This window comes from Carcharodon carcharias (assembly GCF_017639515.1).
Source record: "Carcharodon carcharias isolate sCarCar2 chromosome 36 unlocalized genomic scaffold, sCarCar2.pri SUPER_36_unloc_1, whole genome shotgun sequence".
NCBI classification, from domain to species: Eukaryota; Metazoa; Chordata; class Chondrichthyes; order Lamniformes; family Lamnidae; genus Carcharodon; species Carcharodon carcharias.
Window position 1 is genome coordinate 752,537 of NW_024470726.1, and position 21,577 is coordinate 774,113.

A 21,577-nucleotide genomic window follows, 5' to 3' on the forward strand; every position below is an offset into this window, starting at 1 on the left:
TCTGGTTCATGATCACATTGCTGTTCGTGGAAATCCTGCTGTGCACAGATTGGCTGCCACGTTTCTTGCACTATTACAGAGGCTGTATTTCAAAAGAAATTGGCTGTAAAGCACTTTGGGATGTCCAGAATTTGCGAAAAGACACTACCTAAAGACAAATCTTTCACTTAAACAGTCACTTGGTAAGCACAGAGCTTGAATATTGCTGAAGATAGAGACATGTTGCCAAAGGTTTTTGCCTTACACTTGTCAGGACAAATGCAAGAATACCCAGTTTCAAAGGATCACAACATTTTATACTACAAAAGAAAAGGGTGCGACTTGTGTTTGTCCCGATGAGTCCAAGGCCGAAAGCTTCGGCAACATCGCTCTCTTTTCGTCAGTCTCTAAATGAAAGACCAGCGCTGCTCACTGAACAAAACACGTGAGGCAGATGCCTCTCTCTAGGGCCCGGAACAAGGTCCCATTCCCAGAATGACAGGCAGTTTGCTCGTGGAGCTCGTCTCCATCCCGCGGCGCACAGCTCAGGGTAGAACTCGCAGCACAAGAAGCTGATGACCCTGAGACGGCGGCTTAGAAACTCGGTGGTGTGGAGATTGGTGTTGAACTCAAACTGTGCAAGGGATGGCCACCCGCGAGTTAAAAATTTTACCCGCAATGCCTCAAAATATGTCGGGCTGGGGTACGAACGCGAGATGCAAGCTGTCTTCCCCATGAATCGCCGATCTCAATCTCTTGAGCTGCTCTGCCGCAGGTTTCCTGGTTAGCCCATTCGCAGGCTTCTGAGTTCCAGACATTTAAAGGCAGCTTCGTAGGGGTGTTACCGCACAAAATGCGGTGTCGGACAACCATGGAGGGGGGAGGGAGGGGGTGGGGAGAGGGAGCAGAGGGGGGAGGTAGGGGAGAGGGAATGGGGAGGGATTGGAGGGGGTGGGAGGGAGGAGGAGGGGAAAAGGGGTTGGGAGGGAGGAGGGGAGAAGGGGGTGGGAGGGAGGAGGGGGGGAGAAGGGGGTGGGAGGGAGGGGGAGGGGAGAAGGGGGTGGGAGGGAGGGAGAGGGAGGGGAGAAGGGGGTGGGAGGGAGGGGGAGGGGAGAAGGGGGTGGGAGGGAGGGGGAGGGGGAGGGGAGAAGGGGGAGGGGGAGGGGAGAAGAGGGAGGGAGGGGGAGGGGAGGAAGAGGGAGAGGAGAAGAGGGAGGGAAGGGGGAGGGGAGAAAGAAGAAGAGGGAGGGAGGGAGGGAGGGGGATGGGAGAAGAGGGAGGGAGGGAGGGGGAGGGGAGAAGAGGGAGGAAGGGGAGGGGAGAAGAGGGAGGGAGGGGGAAGGGAGAAGAGGGAGGTGGGAGGGAGGGGAGAAGGGGGTGGGAGGAAGGGGGAGGGGAGAAGAGGGAGGGAGGGAGGGGGAGGGGAGAAGAGGGAGGGAGGGAGGGGGAGGGGAGAAGAGGGAGGGAGGGAGGGGGAGGGGAGAAGAGGGAGGGAGAGGGGAGAAGAGGGAGGGTGAGGGGAGAAGAGGGAGGGAGGGAGGGGGAGGGGAGAAGAGGGAGGGAGGGGGAGGGGAGAAGAGGGAGGGATGAGGAGGGGACCCCCACCTTGTAATGATGCATGGAGCAACATTGCAACAACAACAGCAGTTCCAGCTTCGCTTGCGCTCCCAGCGCTGTTACCTGGTTCTATTACCGCGTGGGTCACCTCGTTGTTAGCTGCCTGCGCATTTGTCTCCTCTGTCAGGGTTGGTGGTTGTTGGCCAGCTCCTCCCACGGCTGGCCGGCGTGTGGAGGCCATCCCAATTCGGCTCTTCTTCGATGGGGATGGTTTGACTGTGAGAAGCCAAAATCAAAAAAAAAGAGATAGTTGGAGGTGCACACGCGAGCATCAGTTAAAGGCCTGAACCTGGCCTCGGTTGCCACAGCACACCACTCCTCCTCCTCACCGGGGACCTGATGCTGAATACGAGCTCAGTCCCCAGGGTGACCGCTACTCCCTGGCCGCTATCTCGGGGCCACTTTGCCCCCTTCCGGGGTCATCGACATTTTGGTCCGGTGCTGCTGGGGTGCAGCAGCGGCCGGACGAGGGGGCCGGGGGTCACAAGCCCAAAGCTCAGCAGGGTAGACGGCGAATCTGAATTCAGGTCTCACCAGGGAAAAGTAATCGAGAAAGCCACCTTCAAACCTGGCCTACCGCTAGCCTCTGGTCTCGCGCGACGCGGTGCATCAGCGCGATGATGGACGGGTCGGGAATGCTGGCGGCACACCAAGGAGCGGGCAGCGTAAGTGCCAGAACCGAGGTGCCGGCATGTCGTACACACCCCTGGGACTTTCCTTACATCTGGCTCGGGGAACCCAGTTGATATTTGGTGGGCCAGAGGGGAGAAGTAAGGGGGAAGCTCGGGAGTGGCGGGGCAGCCGGCTGGAGCGTGAAGGGCCGCGCAGGCAAAGTGCCGGAGAACGGCTGGCTCCCCGCCCGGTGAGGTGGCGACACCTTCAGCACAGAGGCTGGCGGCAAGTGAGCGGAGAAGCATCGCTTAACCTCAACTGCTTCGGAGAATCCTGTCGCTTCAAACCACGCCTGTTGCGGGCTGGGTTTCCTTCCACTGCTGGGCACTGGGAGAACCCAAACCATTCTCTCGGTACCGTTGCTACTTAACGTTTAAAATATTGCTGGGATGCAGGTTGCCGAAGCTTTGCATCTTGCACTCATCAGGACGGATGCCAGATTTTGACAATCACAACGATTTATACTACAGGACAAAAAGGGGTGGATTGGCCAGCACGCCGACTCTGATTGGCCAGCACGCCGACTGTGATTGGCTGAGACGTTAGCATGGAGAAAGCAACAGGGGACTCACTTGCTCGCAGTGACATCTATTCAGGGGGCCCATCCTCCGCAAACAAAAGGAACATGTTCAAACCTTGTGCTTCTTTTGAATTGCCTGGGAGCTTGGGGAACAATAGTTTCCCCCGTCGACATGGCAACACCTCGGACAATCAGAATCGGCTTGCCAACCAGAGGATATTGATGGACTGGTCAGGTGGGCAGGACGGTGTCAAATGGAATTCAGCCCGGAAAAGTGAGAGGTAATGCACTTGGGGAGGACAAGCAAGGCAAGGAATCACACTATGAATGGTAGCAGCCTGGAAAGTACTGAAGATCAGAGGGACTTTGGTGTGCATATCCACAGGTCTCTGAAGGTATCAGGGCCGGTAGATAAGGTGATTAAGAAGGCATATGGGATACTTGCCTTTATTAGCCAAGGCACAGAATACAAGAGGGAGGTTATGCTGGAACTGTATAAAAGGCTGGTTAGGCCACAACTGGAGTAGTGTGTGCAATCCTGGTCATCACATTATAGGAAGGATGTGATTGCACTGGAGAGGGTACAGAGATTTGCCAGGATGCTGTCTGGGCTGGAGGGTCTGAGCTAGGAGGAAAGATTGGATAGGCTGGGGTTGTTTTCCTTGGAGCAGCGATGGTTGAGATGGGACCTGAGAGAGGTGTATAAGACAATGAGGGGCAGAGATAGGGTGGATAGGATGGCACTTTTTCCATTCGTGGAGGTGTCAATAACCAGGGGGCATAGATTTAAGGTGAGGTAGAAGGCGAAGAGGGGAGTTGAGGAGAAATTTTTTCATCCAACATTTCATAACATTTAAGACTCTTTAGCTATTCCCATAGCCTCCAGGGCTATGGGCCAAGCACTGGAAAATGGGATTAGTGTAGTCAGGTCTTTGTTGACCCGCACGGACATGATGGGCTGAATGGGCTCCTCCTGTGCTGCAAAACATCTATGAGTCAGTCAGCACCCTTTTATCCTGTAGTATAATTTGTTGTGATCATATGAAATTTGGCATTCGTGTGTTTGTCCTGATGAGTACAAGATGAAAAGCTTCAGCAACATGTTTCTCTTTACAGCGATATTCAGGTTCTGTACTACCAAGCAACTTTAAAATATCGCAAAATTCAAGCATGGTGTCACCTACTTGTTCTACCTCATCTTCTCTCCTACTCTTCTCAAACATGGTGTTGGACTGCACTAAGAGCCTTGTCCCTTCACCTAGGTTTCTCAATAAAAAACACATTGAACAGACATAGAACGCTGGAGGATAAGAAATCTTAACTCTTTAGCAGAAAGCTTGCTTAAAACACAGGCTCCAACTGAGATTCCCCAAGGTTGATCAGAGATCTCTATTGAAATGCATGTTGGACAAGCCCCTAGGCAAGAGGAAGGTGTTCCATCTCCTGTACACCCCATGCCCCCAAGACATTGCAGGGGATGTAGGGTGGGGCTAGAGAGAACAAGATGCCACAATGTTTTACTACACGCGCACACACACAGGCGCATCCAAGGCATTGCACAGTGTACTTACACTGTACATTACTTGAGGCGAAGCTGGGTTAGAAGGCATATGGAATCCTTTCATTTGTTAGCCAAGGCATAGAATATAAGAGCAGGGAGCTTATGCTGGAATGTGTAAAACACTAACTAGGCCACAACTTGAGTGCTGTGTGGCGTTCTGGTCCCCTCGTTACAGAAAGGATGGAATTGCACTTGAGGGGGCACCGAGGAGATTTACGAGGTTGATGCCAGGGCTGGAAAATTGCAGCTGTGAGGAAAGATTGTACAGGGTGAGGTTGTTTTTCTTGGAAAACAGAACAAGCTGAGGGGAGATTTGACCAGGATGTACAAAACTATGAAGGGGCCTGGATAGAGTGGATGGGAAGGGCCTATTTACCTTAGCAGAGAGGTCAGTGACTACAAGGGCATAGATTTAAAGCGATTGGTATAAAGATTAGAGAGGAGATGAGGAAAGGTTTTTTTTTCACCCAGAGGGTGGTGGGGGTCTGGAACTCACTGCCTGAAAGGGCAGTAGAGGCAGAAACCCTCAACTCTTAAGAGCTGTCTGGATATGCGCCTCAAGTGCCGGAACCTGCAGAGCTAAGGGACAAATGCTGGAAAGTGGGATTAGGCTGGGTGACTCGTTCTTTGGCTGGAGCAGATGCGATGGGCCAAGTGGCCTCTTTCTGTACCGTAAACTTTCTATGATTCTAAGGAAGAGGGCAGTGAGCTCGGGTATAATTCACTTGCCATTTCCTTTCACATCGCATCCATTGACAAAATCGGATGCAGCAAAATTGTGTGTAGAAATTTTACAAATTCAAGTTGCTGTTGTTGATGAGTGCCTTCAACTTAATAAAACGCTCCTGGGTGCTTCACAGGAGCATCATCAAATAGTACATGAGACCGAGCCACAAAAGGAGATGTTAGGGGCAAACAGCCAAAAACTAGATCAAGGAGATACACTGTGGAGGAGGGTTTAGGGAGGGAATGCCAAAGCTTAGGGCCCCAGGCAGCTGAAGGCATGGCCGCCAATGGTGGAGCAATGGGAATCGGGGGATGCTCGAGAGGCTGGAATTGGAGGAGCACAGAGATTTCGGACGGTTGTAGGGGCTGGAGGAGGTTATAGAGATAGGGAGGGGTGTAGGGGCTGGAGGAGGTTACAGAGATAGGGAGGGGTGTAGGGCCTGGAGGAGGTTACAGAGATAGGGAGGGGTGTAGGGGCTGGAGGAGGTTACAGAGATAGGGAGGGGTGTAGGGGCTGGAGGAGGTTACAGAGATAGGGAGGGGTGTAGGGGCTGGAGGAGGTTACAGAGATAGGGAGGGGTGTAGGGGCTGGAGGAGGTTACAGAGATAGGGAGGGATGTAGGGCCTGGAGGGGGTTACAGAGATAGGGAGGGGTGTAGGGGCTGGAGGAGGTTACAGAGATAGGGAGGGGTGTAGGGGCTGGAGGGGGTTACAGAGGGAGGGAGGGATGGAGGGGCTGGAGGAGGTTACAGAGATAGGGAGGGGTGTGGGGGCTGGAGGAGGTTACAGAGATAGGGAGGGGTGTAGGGGCTGGAGGAGGTTAGAGAGATAGGGAGGGGTGTAGGGACTGGAGGAGGTTACAGAGATAGTGAGGGAACCAAAGCCATGGTGGGGGATGCATTAAAAACATGGATGAGAATTTTTTTTAAAATCAAGGCTTTGCTTAAGCAAGAGCTGGTGTGGGTCAGCAAGAACAGGGGTGAGCGAACAGGGGTGTCGGTGCTAATTAGGACTCGGGCAGCAGAGTTCGAGGAGCTCATGTTTGGGGAGGTGGGTGGACGTCCTGGACTGTCAAGCATAGAGGTGACAAAAGCATAGATGAGCATTTCAGCAGCAGGCGAGCTGTGGCGTGGCAAGGAAAGGCAATGTTAAGGAGGCAGAAATAGTGATGGCACAGACTGCCATTGGGAGCTCACCTCGGGGGTCAAGGTTAGGAACGCAGCAGTCGGTCACCAGGACAAGGGATTGATTCAGTGGCGAGGCAGCAGTGTGTGTGGCAGGGACCAAAGGCTGCGCCCTTTGGTCTTCCGAAGAGTAAGTTGGGGGAAATTTCTGCTTGTCCAGTACTGGACGTGGAATCAGAAACCTGACAATTTAGGGATAGGGTCAAGAGGGGTGGTGGTGTGGTATGGCTGGGTGTTGTCAGCATACATGTGAAAACTGACTGCGATTTGGGAGGAAGCTGCTGAGGGGCGGCGGCGGCGGCGGCGGTGGTGGTGGTGGTGGTGGTGGTGGTTGTGTGTGTGGGGGGGGTGGGGGCAAGGATAGATCCTTGAGGGACTTCAGAATATCACACTTTAATTATATAACATCTACAGCACAGAAATGGGCCATTCAGCCCAACAGGTCTGTGCTGGTGTTGATGCTCCACGAGGCCTCCTCTCATCACTCCAGCAGGCCTTTGGACTGGACTGGAATGAAGGGATTGGTGGATCCGACGGGAAAGTGGAGTTGGGAGACGAAGGTCAGGTATTATCTGGTGGAGTGGGTTCAGAGGGATTGTCTGGCCTGCTCCTGCTCCGTGTGTTATGTAGCACATCTTACTCTTTACTCCCTCGTGTGTTTATCCAGCTTTCCCCTTCAATGCAGCTCCGCTATTCACCTTGACCACTCCCTGTGGGAGCGAGTCCCACATTCTCTTCACTCTCTGGTTAAAGAGGTTTCTCTTGAATTGCCCATGGGATTTATTAGTGACTCCTGTATATTGGTGACCCCCTAGTTCTGGTCTTACCACCGCCCCCCCCTCCCCCCCACCCCCCGAAGTGGAAACATCTTCTCCAATTCTACCCTGTCGAACCCTTTCACATTTTGAAGGCTTCCATCAGGCCCACCCCTGTGCCTTCCCTTTGAGAGAAAAGTGCCCCCAGCCTGTTCAGCCTTTTCTGGCAACTCAGGCCCATCCCTCCCTCACAAGGCGTCTCCACAAGTCCACACACCCTCCCACTGTCGGGCCTCCAGTGGCAGAATGGCGGAATTACATTCGGAGAGGTTTGTCTTCTCTCAAGTGCGGATGGATGAAAGTCAGGTCAACAGCTCCAACGTTTTGAAGAAATGTAAACAGAAATTGGATATTTACGTGGTATCTTCTTGAAGACCGTGCTGCACATGAATCGCTGAAATCGCTCGGCATAAAAACCTGGTCGATGCACGGATACTGTATCCTGAGACAAAGAGAGGGAGAGAGAGAGCGAGAGACAGGGAGGGGAGGGAGAGAGAGAGAGAGAGAGAGAGGGGGGGTGCGGGGCAGAGAGAGAGATGGGGAGGCAGGGAGAGACAGATTCGGACAAGGAGAGAGAGAGAGAGACAGACAGAGAGAGACAGACAGACAAGGAGGCAGAGAGAGACAGACAGGCAGAGAGAGAGAGAGAGAGACAGACAGGCAGAGAGAGAGAGAGAGAGAGAGAGACAGACAGGCAGAGAGAGAGAGAGAGAGAGAGACAGACAGGCAGAGAGAGAGAGAGAGAGAGAGAGAGACAGACAGGCAGAGAGAGAGAGAGAGAGACAGACAGGCAGAGAGAGACAGAGAGAGACAGGGAGGCAGAGAGAGACAGAGAGAGACAGGGAGGCAGAGAGAGAGAGAGACAGGGAGGCAGAGAGAGAGAGAGACAGGGAGGCAGAGAGAGAGAGAGACAGGGAGGCAGAGAGAGAGAGAGACAGGGAGGCAGAGAGAGAGAGAGACAGGGAGGCAGAGAGAGAGAGAGACAGGGAGGCAGAGAGAGAAAGAGACAGGGAGGCAGAGAGAGAGAGAGAGACAGGGAGGCAGAGAGAGAGAGAGACAGGGAGGCAGAGAGAGAGAGAGACAGGGAGGCAGAGAGAGAGAGAGACAGGGAGGCAGAGAGAGAGAGAGACAGGGAGGCAGAAAGAGAGAGAGACAGGGAGGCAGAGAGAGAGAGAGACAGGGAGGCAGAGAGAGAGAGAGACAGGGAGGCAGAGAGAGAGAGAGACAGGGAGGCAGAGAGAGAGAGAGACAGGGAGGCAGAGAGAGAGAGAGACAGGGAGGCAGAGAGAGAGAGAGAGACAGGGAGGCAGAGAGAGAGAGAGACAGGGAGGCAGAGAGAGAGAGAGAGACAGGGAGGCAGAGAGAGAGAGAGAGAGACAGGGAGGCAGAGAGAGAGAGAGAGAGACAGGGAGGCAGAGAGAGAGAGAGAGACAGGGAGGCAGAGAGAGAGAGAGAGACAGGGAGGCAGAGAGAGAGAGAGAGACAGGGAGGCAGAGAGAGAGAGAGACAGGGAGGCAGAGAGAGAGAGAGAGACAGGGAGGCAGAGAGAGAGAGAGAGACAGGGAGGCAGAGAGAGAGAGAGAGAGACAGGGAGGCAGAGAGAGAGAGAGAGACAGGGAGGCAGAGAGAGAGAGAGAGAGACAGGGAGGCAGAGAGAGAGAGAGAGACAGGGAGGCAGAGAGAGAGAGAGAGACAGGGAGGCAGAGAGAGAGACAGGGAGGCAGAGAGAGAGACAGGGAGGCAGAGAGAGAGACAGGGAGGCAGAGAGAGAGACAGGGAGGCAGAGAGAGAGACAGGGAGGCAGAGAGAGAGAGACACAGGGAGGCAGAGAGAGAGAGACACAGGGAGGCAGAGAGAGAGAGACACAGGGAGGCAGAGAGAGAGAGACACAGGGAGGCAGAGAGAGAGAGAGAGACACAGGGAGGCAGAGAGAGAGAGAGAGAGACACAGGGAGGCAGAGAGAGAGAGAGACACACAGGGAGGCAGAGAGAGAAAGACACACAGGGAGGCAGAGAGAGAGACACACACAGGGAGGCAGAGAGAGAGACACACACAGGGAGGCAGAGAGAGAGACACACACAGGGAGGCAGAGAGAGAGACACACACAGGGAGGCAGAGAGGGAGAGACACACAGGGAGGCAGAGAGGGAGAGACACACAGGGAGGCAGAGAGAGAGAGACACACAGGGAGGCAGAGAGAGAGAGAGACACACAGGGAGGCAGAGAGAGAGAGACACACAGGGAGGCAGAGAGAGAGAGACACACAGGGAGGCAGAGAGAGAGAGACACAGGGAGGCAGAGAGAGAGAGACACAGGGAGGCAGAGAGAGAGAGACACAGGGAGGCAGAGAGAGAAAGACACAGGGAGGCAGAGAGAGAGAGACACAGGGAGGCAGAGAGAGAGAGACACAGGGAGGCAGAGAGAGAGAGACACAGGGAGGCAGAGAGAGAGAGACACAGGGAGGCAGAGAGAGAGAGACACAGGGAGGCAGAGAGAGAGAGACACAGGGAGGCAGAGAGAGAGAGACACAGGGAGGCAGAGAGAGAGAGACACAGGGAGGCAGAGAGAGAGAGAGACACAGGGAGGCAGAGAGAGAGAGACACAGGGAGGCAGAGAGAGAGACACACAGGGAGGCAGAGAGAGAGACACACAGGGAGGCAGAGAGAGAGACACACAGGGAGGCAGAGAGAGAGACACACAGGGAGGCAGAGAGAGAGACACACAGGGAGGCAGAGAGAGAGACACACAGGGAGGCAGAGAGAGAGAGAGAGACACACACACAGGGAGGCAGAGAGAGAGACAGACAGGGAGGCAGAGAGAAAGAGAGAGAGAGAGAGAGAGACAGGGAGGCACAGAGAGAGAGAGAGAGGGAGGCAGAAAGAGAGAGAGAGAGGGAGGAAGGGCACAGATTAACAGCTGGAAAAGACTGTACAACAGACACCAATCAGTGCAGCAGCAACCAAAAGCCCTCCCCCACATCTAGGATTCAGGATCATTTGTAGGTTAGGCCACAGGGAGTAGGGGATCAGAGGTGGCTCAGAGATCCACCACATTCATTAAGAGACACCAACCCACAAGGCTAAGGGCCAAGCACTGAAAAGTGGGTTGAGGCTGGACACTTCCTTTCATGCTATAAATGTCTGTGATACTACTTTTCTAACTCTAGCACTCCCCTATCTTACCGTACCCTCCCAGAGAGACCACAATGTATTTCTACCTGCTGCTCTCCGCCTCCTCACCCCGTCAAAACAACTGTCTCAAAGGATTCTGGGGCCATCGCTATGACTTTGATCGAGTAGATAAGGAGAAACTGTTGCCACTGGCAACCAGAGGGGTCAGAATTGAAGATAATCAGCTGGGGGTGGAGGTGGAGGGTAAGAACCTTTTTTTTAATAAATGCAGCGAGTTGTTGTGATCTGGAAGGCGCTCCCTGAAAGGGTGGTGGAGGCAGATTCAATAAGAATTTTCAAAAAGGGGAATTGGATAAAGACGAAGGAACGAGCAGGGCAGTGGGATTAATTAGATAACTATTGAAAAGTTAGCATGGGGCCAACGGGCTGAATGGCCTCCTGTGTGTTTTGTTTAATGCATTCCCTTCAGTGAATGAAAAAGTGGAGAGCCCCATCTCTGAAAATCACCAGATCTCGAATCCATGCTTAGCTCATTCAGTGACAGAACAGTCAGAGGCACCAGTGAAGCCCCTGCTGATGTACAGGCAGGGCCACTCCTTCCTACTCACCCCATCATGTACAAGGGCCTTCCAAGAATGTTCCAGCTTCTTTATAAATCTAAAACGGGGGGGGAAGACAAGGTTACAGTGGCAACATGGGGAGCAAGACACAGACAAGGGTTTTCAACAGAAGGAGCAATCTGGTCACCATTGTATCCTTTAAACCAAATCAGCTCACATTGCAACATCACTACTTAGCATAGTATAAAATGTTCAAAAGTGCTGAGGGGGCAGGGAGAGGGGGTGCGCAGGCGAGAGGGGGCGCGAGAGACAGAGGCTGACCTTTATGGAGGCAATTCCGGAGCTCAGGCACCTGGAGCAATGGGAACCGAGGGAAATCAGGCAAGAGGCTGTAATTGGAGGAGCAGAAATCTCAGAGGGTTGTGGGGACTGGAGCAGATTACAGAGATGGAAGGGATGGGGTTGGGGGCGGGGTGGGGGGAGCAAGGACCATGGAGGGATTTGGACACGGGAGTGAGAATTTGAAATCCGAGGTTTTATTGGGCCAGGAGCCAGTGACGGTTGACAGGGAGTCAGGACAGAAGCTTATAAAGCAACTTACCTATAAGATTGTAAGATGTCTATGATGCCAATGTACAACATGAGGCGCTCGCCTTTGGAGTTCCGAGCTGGGATGCCACCCATCCTGAAACGGAAAGCAATTAAGTGCACCACTCATCTATCCCGACAGTGAACGTCACCCTGCCAATCCCAGCGCCAGGTTCGGTCAAGAACTTGCACTTCTCTATAGCACCTTTTGCAGCCTCAGGGTGGCCCAAAGCGTTTTACAGCCAACGAAGCGCTTTCGAGGTGTGGTGACGAAGGAAACGCGGCAGCCAACGGGCGCGCAGCAGGATCCCACAAACTGCAACGCGGCTGCATTTTTCATGATAAAGTGACGCTGGTTGAAAGGTGAACAGGATGCCCAGGAGGAACTACCCCCCGCCTCCTCCCCACCCCACCACCACCACCACCCCCGGCTCTTCTTCAACACAGTGGTCACAGCATCTTGTACACCCGCCTGTTAAGTGTAGATGGGGCCTCCGAGGGAAGGCTGGGAGGGCTGCCAGCGCATGGCACCCTCTGACTCGGCACTAACCCACCGAGCCAGGGCTCGCAAACGGCCTGGTTCATCTGAGGGTGGCAGCCCCGCGTCCATCTCTGCCCTACCCGCACCTCCCCCCCCCCCCCCCCCCCCCCCCCCCCCCCCCCCCCCCCCCCAACCCCCCCCACCCCCCCCACGGCGCGCGTGCCCCAAGCCACTCGGGCGCGGCGCAGGAACTTACAGCTCGTCCGTCTCGCCGGTGGCTCCCAGCCGCGATTCACCCTGGATGGCCTCTACCGCCGTTGAGTAAAGCGCCCGCTGGCCCGCCGGCCTCCGGGCATCCGAGGGCCCGATGCCATCTGTGCTGCCCTGCAGCCCCTCGTTCCCGCGCTCCCGGCTGGCGACGTCCACGTTATGGATCCCGACCAGCAAACTGTAGTCCATGATCTTAAAGCTCTGTAACACCTGCATCAGGAACACAACGAAGAGGAGGAGAAAAACGGGATCGCACCGAAGAGATAGATGCCCCGGGGGCTGGAATTAGAACAGGGCACGCGAGTTACTGGTGCTGCGCCGAGGCAGGGAGTCCCGTTCCGGGTCGGCGAGTCAGAAAGCACTCCGCTGAAGGATTATCGACCTGAAACTCTCGGTTTCCTCTCTCTACAAACCTGACCTGTGGAGTGCTTCAAGTGATAGCAAAAGGATGGGGGGGTGGCAGTGGAGTTGAGCCACATCAACCATAATCGTCTCTTCAGCTCTGAAGAGGAGTCGTAACAGGCTCGAAACGTTAACTCCGTTTCTCTCTCTCTCTCTCTCTACAGGTGCTGCCAGGCGTGCTGAGGTTTCTCCCCCGCGTTTTCTGATTTTGTTTCAGATTTCCAGAATCCGTGATGTTTTGCTCTCATCGGCCGCAACCTTCCTGACTGGCGGAGCAGGCTCTGAATTCAGTCCGTTAGATCGCCAGCATTTCCTGCGGGGCACGCCTGAAAGCATGTTAGAGCAAGGAGCTGGGGGGGGGGGCTGGTCGTCTAAGGAAAGACATTGCCCAGTGTGCAGCACCAAGCCACAAAGGAGAGACAAGCGCCAGATTCCATTCCCAATCAGGAATCAGTCTCAGCTACAGCGGTTCATCGGAACAGGAGGCGGCATTTCAACCCGAGTCCTTTTTTTGTTTATTTAAAAAAAATAATTCATTCTTTCAGGCGGTGCGGGCGTCGCTGGCAAGCCCAGCCATTTGTTGCCCATCCCTAATTGCTCATGAAATGAGTGGCTTGCTGGGCAGTTAAGACTCAACCACACCGCCGAGGGTCTGGAGTCACACATAGGCCAGACCATGTAAGGATGGCAGATTTCCTTCCCTAAAGCAAATGTACTGACTGCACCCAATCAGCCTACGCTTGCTTGCAAAGCTCAAAACAAGGTGTCCAACGTTAGTTGTGATGCTGCAATTGGACAACACTTGCTAAACAATCCTGATTGCGTTAAGGATTACGCTGGCTACCAATTTAAGGTATCAGTCAGGCCCACAGCATGGCTCACCTGCTAGAAGCCACCCATGTACATACATATCCTTTGCAGACAGAAGGAGCATGTCCAAACTTTTTCAACTGAACAAAAGCTCGGGGCATTCCCTATTTTTTTCTCTCCCCCCCCCCACCTCAATGGCCATGTCTTACCCAATCAGTCGACTTGCTTTGTTTGAATTTGAACAAAAGCTGGGCAGTTATCTGTTCCCTGCATTATTCTACCAGAGTCCACTCACCAACCAAACAGCGCTCTCTTCTCATGCAGTATAAATTGTTGTTCCCTTTACTTTTGGTAATCTTGCAAATCTGTCCCGACGAGTACAAGACGAAAAGCTTAGACAGCATGTCTCTTTTTTTTTCCAGCAAATCTAAAGGACATTAGTGAACCAGATGAGCTTTTACAACCATTGTTGATAGTTGTCATGGTCACCATTACTGAGAAGAGCTTTATATTCCAGATTTTTATTAACTGAATTTAAATTCCACCAGTTGCCATGGTAGGATTTGAACCCGTGTCCCCAGGGCGTTAGCCTGGGCCTCTGGATTATGAGCCGAGTGGTATTACCAGTAAGCCCCCATCACCCGCCTGTGCCACCTTTCAATTAGGTCACGTCTGAGTTGTATCCTAACTATTATCTCCAAGTCACTCTTGGTTCCGAACACACACAAACACAATCTAACAAAAATGTCAGTTTTGACATTTGCAATTGAGGCCCTGGCAGCTTTTTTTTGGGGGGGGTTCGGGAGACAGAGTTCCAGATTTCCATTGTGAGTGCTTCCTCACATCACCCCTGAACAGCCTGGCTTGAATTCTATGGTTCTACCCCCTTGTCACAAATCACCCAACCCCCGCAACAGTTTCTCTCTCTGTTCTACCAACTTCATTTTTTATCATTCATTCGTGGGGATGTTGCTGAAAATGGCAGTATTTATCCTCCATCCTTAACTGCCCCTCAAGGTGGTGGTGGCGGGTTGCCTCCTTGAGCCGCTGCAGTCCCTGTGGTGCAGGTACACCCACAGCGCTGTTGGGGAGGGAGCTCCAGGATTTTGACCCAGCGACAGCGAAGGAACAGCCGATGTAGTTCCAAGTCAGGACGGGTGAGTGGCTTGGAGGGGGGGTCTTGCGGGCGGTGGTGTTCCCCATGTGTCTGCTGCCCCTTGTCCTTCTAGATGGTGGAGGTCGCGGGTTTGGAAGGTGCTGCCGAAGAAGCCTTGGCCAGCTGCTGTCTTGAATCCTGTGGACGGTCCACACTCCTGCCGTAGAGCATTGGCGGAGGTAGGGAGTAAACATTTAAGGTGGTGGATAGGGTGCCAATCAAGAGGGCTGCTTTGACGATGTCCAGCTTCTTTGGAGCTGCACTCATCCAGCTTAAACACTCAAATTGGCAAATGGCGACATGGGAAAGCATTTACACAGCAAGTTGCTGTGACCTGCAACCCTCTGTCTGAAAGGTCAGAAGGAGCAAATTTGAGAATGGCCTTCTGGATGACAGGGTTTCAATTACCGGTGAACTCAAGATCTGGCGTCAAACTTTGCACTAATGAGTCCACCCCTCCCTGGAACTGCAACCCCCAGGAGGACAGGGACATAGGAGCAGGAGGTGGCCATTGTGCCTGTTCTGCTATTGCATTAGATGATAATTAATCTGGCTGTCAACTCCACCATTGGTTCTGCAACCCTTAACACCTTGACCTGACTAAAATCTATCGAGGAAGGAGAGAAGACAAATGTATGGCTCAAACAGGCTTCTTGCCCCTGGTACGTGCAGGTTAAAGACACTAACCAGACAGTCTCTCTGAATTGTTTTACATAAGGCACTGTGCATGTCGGTATCCAGGAAAAGCCCATCAGGGATATCTTGCAAGAAGTCCAGGTCCTTGAAAGTTGGCCGAGGCTTCTCGCGCTCTTTCTGGGAGGCCCTCCGCTTGTAGGTTGACCCTTTCAGGTCGTACTTCAGGTGCATTTTCATCACCCGAGGCAGCAGGTTGTTCATGACCACCAGCCGGATGTTGTTGCCACCCGACTGGATGCAGTAGAGGCCGAAGAACTTGGGCAGCAGCGTGCGAGGGTTTTGATTCAAGTTCTGAGGAGGAAGAGAGAAAGCAAAAAGGAGGCCTTTATACAATAAAGAGAAAGAGCAAACTTGCATTTGTATAGTGCCGCAGGACACCCCCCAAAGCGCTTTACGACAACATGCTGTGTTTCTACAGTGCCTTTAAAGTGAAACGTCGCAAGGGGCTTCCACAGGTGCGTTGTCAAAAAAAAAAATGGGGACTGGTGGCCAAAAGCTTGGTCAAAGAGGTTGGTTTTAAGGTGCGTCTTAAAAGGAGGAAAGTGAGGGGCGCAGTGGTGCAGGGAGGGAGTTCCAGAGCTTGGAGACAGGCAGCTGAAGGCACGGCCACAAATGACGGAGCGATAGAAATCCAGCAGGCGAGAATTAAGGGGGTGGGGCAATGTAGAAGAGGCCAGAATTCCAGAACTGGGGGGGGGGGGGGCGGGAGTGCAGGAAGTCACGGAGGTATTAGTGTGAGAGGCCACAGGAGGTTTGAAATGTGAGAATTTTTAAAATTGATGCCCCTTGACTAGGGGAGGGGAGAAACGAATTTACGATTGCTATCCAATCTGACAATTGGTTAGGATTCAACTGTGGTGCCCCTTGCGGTCAAACAACTCATCAATACTCAGCAGTTAAGGGGTGTATCCCAGGGACGAGCCCCATGCACAAATTAGCTGACGGGCTACATAAACCTTATTGAGATTAATGTACAATGATTCCCTGATGAAAGAGGGGGAGCCAGGGAACCTGAATAGCAGCTAATTGATCAAAACACAGGTGAAAGGGGTGCTAAGCAACTCACCATATAATATCCAGGAAGCAGCTTCTGTAAGAACTCCGCCTCCTTGTGCTGAACCGTTTTGATGATAAACTCATCGTCTGCCGACACATAGAAGACAGATCCACTGGCACCAGGGTTAGACAGCTCAATCAGTGGCTCGTTACACAGAGAATACTGCCGGGCAGGGGTGGGGGGTGGGTGAGAAAGAGAAAACAAGTTTCAACTTAACACAGACCCACAGTACAAGTTGCAGCAGGACAACTGACTGCTTTCTCTTTCAATGGCATCCTAGTTCTTCCCTTCACGTTTTCCCCTCTCTTCCGACTTTCAACCGTTGCCGCTGTATCTGTTTCCAAGGCTGCGCCTTTTGTTCCCTCAGCCCTGGTAACTGCCTGAAGACGAGGGACACTGTTCACAGCCCCTGTTGACCACCACCACCAGCAAGAGATGCGTTTCTGACCACATATCTGCACCATATTCAGGACTGCCCCCTTTTTAAAATTCGTTTACGGGGTGTGGGATGTCGCTGGCTAGGCCAGCATTTATTGCCCATCTCTAATCGCCCCCTTGAGAAGGTGCTGGTGAGCTGCCTTCTTGAACTGCTGCAGTCCCTCCAACTCTGTAGCCTTGCTGGACTCAGCTCGAGTGCTGCCGGAGCCCTCGCACACGACTTTTGCAGCCCCCAGACCCAAGCATTCCAGTGCGCCCCTGGCCGACTTCCTGCTTTTCACCCTGCGCAAACTTGCAGTCATCCAAAAACCCCTCTGCCCGTGTCTTCGCCCGCACTCGTTCACCTGCCTTGCCCATCTCACTGCAAAGCCCTTCAGCCTTTCACGAACAGCCAAATTGTCTACCCCCCTGCCACAAGCCCAATCACCATCCTAGCCCCAGGAAACGAGCCCTTCAATCTTCACGAGAGACGCCCCCCCCCCCCCCCCCCCCCCCCCCCCCCCCCCCCCCCCCCCCCCCCCCCCCCCCCCCCCCCCCCCCCCCCCCCCCCCCCCCCCCCCCCCGCCGCCGCCACACCCAGTACACTAGGGGTACGACTTTCATCAGCATACCTGGCCGCATTTACTTTGGAGGCTATAACCACCGCCACTTACCAGGTAGTCATCGGGGCGAATCCCAAACAGCTCCCGGAAATACCTAAACGCCACGGGAGCGTAGGTTTTGAACCGGAAATCAGAGTAGTGATGGGCTGGCGTCAAGTTGCTTCCTTCACTGAGGACCAAAACAACAACCCGTTTTTAGCAGTGGTACGAGCAGCCCTACTCTACATGTAGCTGATTACTTCCTTCAGGAAAATCAATTGAAAGAAAATCAGCTTCGAGACCGCCCGCCCTATCCTTAATCCTTCCTTCCCGTTGCATGCCATTCTTGGAGTAAACATTTACCAATGTTACGTCGCGAGGTAAACGCTTCTCGTTCAATGCGGTCGAGAATTTACAGCAGAGCCAGGCCATTCGGCCCAACTCGTCCTTGCTGACGTTTGTACTTCACTCAGGGTTCCTCCCGCCCTTCCTCATCCAAAGTCTCAGTTTAACTGTCTACTCCCTCCTTGCTGGTTTTTAATCCAGCTTCCCCCACCACCCACCCCCTGCCCCGTAAAATTTATCTACACAATTCGCCTCAGCCACTCCCCTTGGGGGGGGGGGGGGGGTGGTGAGGTTCCACATTCTCCCCACTCTCTTGGTAAAGACGGGGTCTCCCGAATTCCCCTGTTGGATCTCTTGGTGACCCATGCTGCTGGCCCCTAGCTTAGCACACAAGTTATTTTCTAAGCAAGGCATTGGAACCCTCACCTTGGGAAGATGATACTCTCCACCACGTAGAAGTCCTGCATCAGCACGTCGCGCTCGGGCTTGGTGCTGAGGCTGCCGACCGTGTGTGTGATTCCCAGCTGAATGGCACCTCTGAGGGCAGAGGAGGTCGTCTGATTTAAACACAATCGCAAGGTCAGAAACAATGGGAGTTGGGGGGTGGGGAGGGCTGGAACTCTCATCCCTTGCCCAAAAACAAACAGAACCGGTCATCCCCAGGACAGTCTAATGCTTAAACCCGCCGACTCGACATGACCAGAAGCAAGGCAAGCAATTTTCCTTTGTGCTCCGTTTGACTCAAAAAGAACGGCTAGCAGTGAAAAAGCATAGGTAGCAAAGCAAGTTACGTCAGCTAAGTGTGGAAGCGTGCAGGATTTGGCACGGGGTGGGGGGGGGTGGGGGGGGGGGGGGGGGGGGGCTCATCCTTTCCCACAAAAAAAGGGCCGGAAGTGCCCGGGATTCGTAAGATAGAGCGAGAGGAAACCCTTCGGCCCATCGTGCCCGTGCTGGCTCTTCTGAAAGAAGCGATCCCTATGCGTCCAGCTCCTCCACCCCTTGCTCCTCCCTCGGTAAAGATTTTTTCCACCCCCGCTCGCACGTTCGGTTCGTCCAACCTGGTTTTGAAAGCTGCTACTGACTTTGCTCCCATCGCCCTTCCCGCCTGTGAGCTCGTGCCGAGTTGGTAAGTCGGCTTCAGCATCCTGGGCTGGTGGGGGCTGGGAGGGGGTGGGTGGGTTGGTGGGGGGCGGTTCTGGGAAAGAGGAGTCGAAGCATGGGGAAGGCCACCGGGCTTCTCGCCCCCACCTTCTCCAGTGCGGGCTGGAAGTTGCCTTACAAGAGGCGTCAGGGTCAAGGGTCACAAGCGAGGGCCTCCACGTAGTGGAATATCTGGCCCCGCATATCATACACAAGGCGCAGCCTCTTGAGGTGAGGCAGTGGCAGCACGTGTGGAACAGGGTCCCCCATGCAAGTCACTGGTTGAGTGGAGGGGGTGGGGTGGAAGGGGTGGGGGAAGGCGGGGAATTTAATCATGGGATCTGCCACTCACCTTCTTGTATGTAGTTTCCCCAGTGGAATCCACACTTCGGTGGCCTATCTTCCTCAACTGCGTGCCATACGAAGAGGAGGCGGCCATCTGCCAACAAGATAGCAAATCAGATTGAAGTTACTGGGAGCTTGTTGGCCCAATGGAGATTTGCTTGGCTTTTTTTTTAAATGTGATAAAAAGGTTTAAGGAAGCAATTCTTCATAACTGAATCCTTCAGCAGTTACACCCGCCAGAGTTCACTGCCTAAACTTCGCCCTTCCTGCTTTTCCCTGGCCGGGAGGGGGGTCTAGAATCAGGTGGCACAGCCTTAGAATAAGAGGTAGGCCACTCAGGACTGAGACGAGGGAGAATTTCTCGAGTCGGAGGATGGTGAATCTTTGGAATTCTCAACCCCAGAGGGCCATGGAGGCTCAGTCACCGAATATATTCAAGACAGAGATTGATGGATAAAGATATCGAGGGATACGTGGCAAGTGTGGGAAAATGACATGGAGGTGGATCAGTCATGATCAAATTGAACAGCAGAGTAGGCTCGAGAGGCCGAATGGCCCACTCCTGTTCCTATACATACACACACGTATATATATAAAAAATATATCGCCAATGTGACAATATTTCACTGGATTTAAAGCGTCCCAGGAACATGACAGGCACAATATAAATGCAAGTCATCACTTCTTTAACCGTGCCTTTGGCTGCTTGGGCCATACGCTCTGGAACTCCTTCCCTAAAACTGTCCGTCTCTCTCTTTCTCTCCTCCTCTAAGGTGCGCCACAAAACCAATCCCTTTTGTCAAGCCTTCAGTCATCTGTCCTCATAACACCTCACGTAGGCGTGAGATAGCAAAACACCCCTAGTGTTATGTTAAAGGACGTATACAAATGGAAGGTCTTGTTAGGCCTTCCAAAACCTCGCCTCTTCTTACCCACCCGCAACCCTTACATCCCCTTCCTTCATTGTCCCTCTCTTCCCTCCCATGGGAAGCACTGGGAGATTTCTTTTCAAACAGCCATCACGATAGGAACAAGTAGCACAAAGTCAATTCTAATAATCATGACCAGAGCTTATATATATTTATACAGTTTATATATTCCCTTCACCGTCCGTGTGTGGTATGTAGCCAGATAGGACTAGAGGGTCCTTCCCACAAACTCTGCTGTGTGATGAGTTAGCCGATTTCAGCAGGGGCTTCAGAGGCATGTCTGAGCAAAGGAGAAGGGATTTGGTGAAGGGGGGTGGGGGATAAAAAAGATGAGAGAATCACCAGGGGGAGATGTTGGCACAGTAGTAACGTTACTGGATTAGTAATCCACGGGCCCAGGCTAATGCTGTGGGAGCACGGGTTCAATGAGTAAAATTTTAAATTCAATTAATAAATCTGGAATTGAAAGCTAGTCTCAGTAATGGCGGCCAAGACAACAATCATCGATTCTGTCCATCATCTCATTCACTAGTGCCTTTTAGGGAAGGAAATCTGCCGTCCTTATCCGGTCTGGCCTACATGTGACTCCAGACCCAAAGCAAAATAGTTGACTCTTAACCGCCCTTCTGAAATGGCCCTAGCAAGCCACTCAGTTCAAGGGGCAATTAGGGATGGGCAACAAATGCTGGCCTTGCCAGCGGCGCCCACATCCCATGAAAGAATAAAAACTCTTGCTAACAAGTGTCAGTTGAGTAGAACAATGCAGCACAGATGGAAGCCATTTCAGCCCATCCTGGCTGTGCCAAGGGCTGGTGAAAGAACCACCACCTGCAGGGGATCGAAGGGGCCACTAAAATGGACTGCTGATCTTTGCTTCTTTCTGTATCCAAACAAGACTAAGCAAAAAAATGATTTTAACTCTACCCCCAAACTCTCAGGCTCAAATATAAATTTGAGAGTTTCACTCACTTGTTAAGGGAACCAAATATTCTTCTATAATCTTGCCTCCTGTCAACTTCCTCAGCCTGCCATATGGTAAATTCCTACATCCACATTTAGAATGGGAATTGCCCATCTAAACTTGTCACACTGCAGTTGCATCCTCCCGCCACTAGCGGTGCACTAGCACAGAGGTGTCATTCCTCCAGCCCCTCAGCCTCAAACTCCTACCCTCCAGCCAACCCCCAATACTGCTCCAAGTTTAAACTGGGGTCCACTTAACTATAAAAAAAATCAAATTTTATTAATACATTCAAAAAGGGGAGAGAATCGCAGCTGAATGCTCTGATATAATTACCGCCTGCTAACCAAGTTTCACCTGAAGTCTACACTTGGGCTTGGTTGCCGAGCAGCACCAGAATTAATCAGTGCAATAAATAAAATTACACTACTGTCTGCGCCACCAACAGGAAGCATTTACACACACGTACCTCTGAAGATGGCACTCTTCTTGAAGGTAGTCCTGCAAAGGAGGAAGAGAAAAAGCATAGTCAGTAGGCATCACTTGGAAAAGCAACCAGAGAAAGAGCGCATGTAAATCACTGCCACCTCTTCTGAGGCCTAGCTGCAACCTGC

The 21,577-nt window shown here is 52.9% G+C and overlaps 1 protein-coding gene across 1 annotated transcript in view; it reads right to left on the reverse strand.

Annotated features, from left to right (window-relative positions):
- LOC121274313 (putative PIP5K1A and PSMD4-like protein) overlaps window positions 1–21,577 on the reverse strand; it is a 93,371-nt gene that overhangs the window by 53,243 nt on the left and 18,551 nt on the right. The window contains exons 2-12 of the mRNA XM_041181556.1: window positions 21,433–21,464; window positions 19,081–19,167; window positions 18,015–18,145; window positions 17,316–17,433; window positions 16,234–16,386; window positions 15,159–15,458; window positions 12,090–12,313; window positions 11,366–11,449; window positions 10,813–10,861; window positions 7,432–7,516; window positions 1,660–1,812 (exon numbers count right to left, since the gene is read on the reverse strand). Of these exons, the coding sequence (XP_041037490.1) occupies window positions 1,660–1,812; window positions 7,432–7,516; window positions 10,813–10,861; window positions 11,366–11,449; window positions 12,090–12,313; window positions 15,159–15,458; window positions 16,234–16,386; window positions 17,316–17,433; window positions 18,015–18,145; window positions 19,081–19,167; window positions 21,433–21,464 (1,416 nt within the window). The remainder of the gene's footprint in view (window positions 1–1,659; window positions 1,813–7,431; window positions 7,517–10,812; window positions 10,862–11,365; window positions 11,450–12,089; window positions 12,314–15,158; window positions 15,459–16,233; window positions 16,387–17,315; window positions 17,434–18,014; window positions 18,146–19,080; window positions 19,168–21,432; window positions 21,465–21,577) is intronic.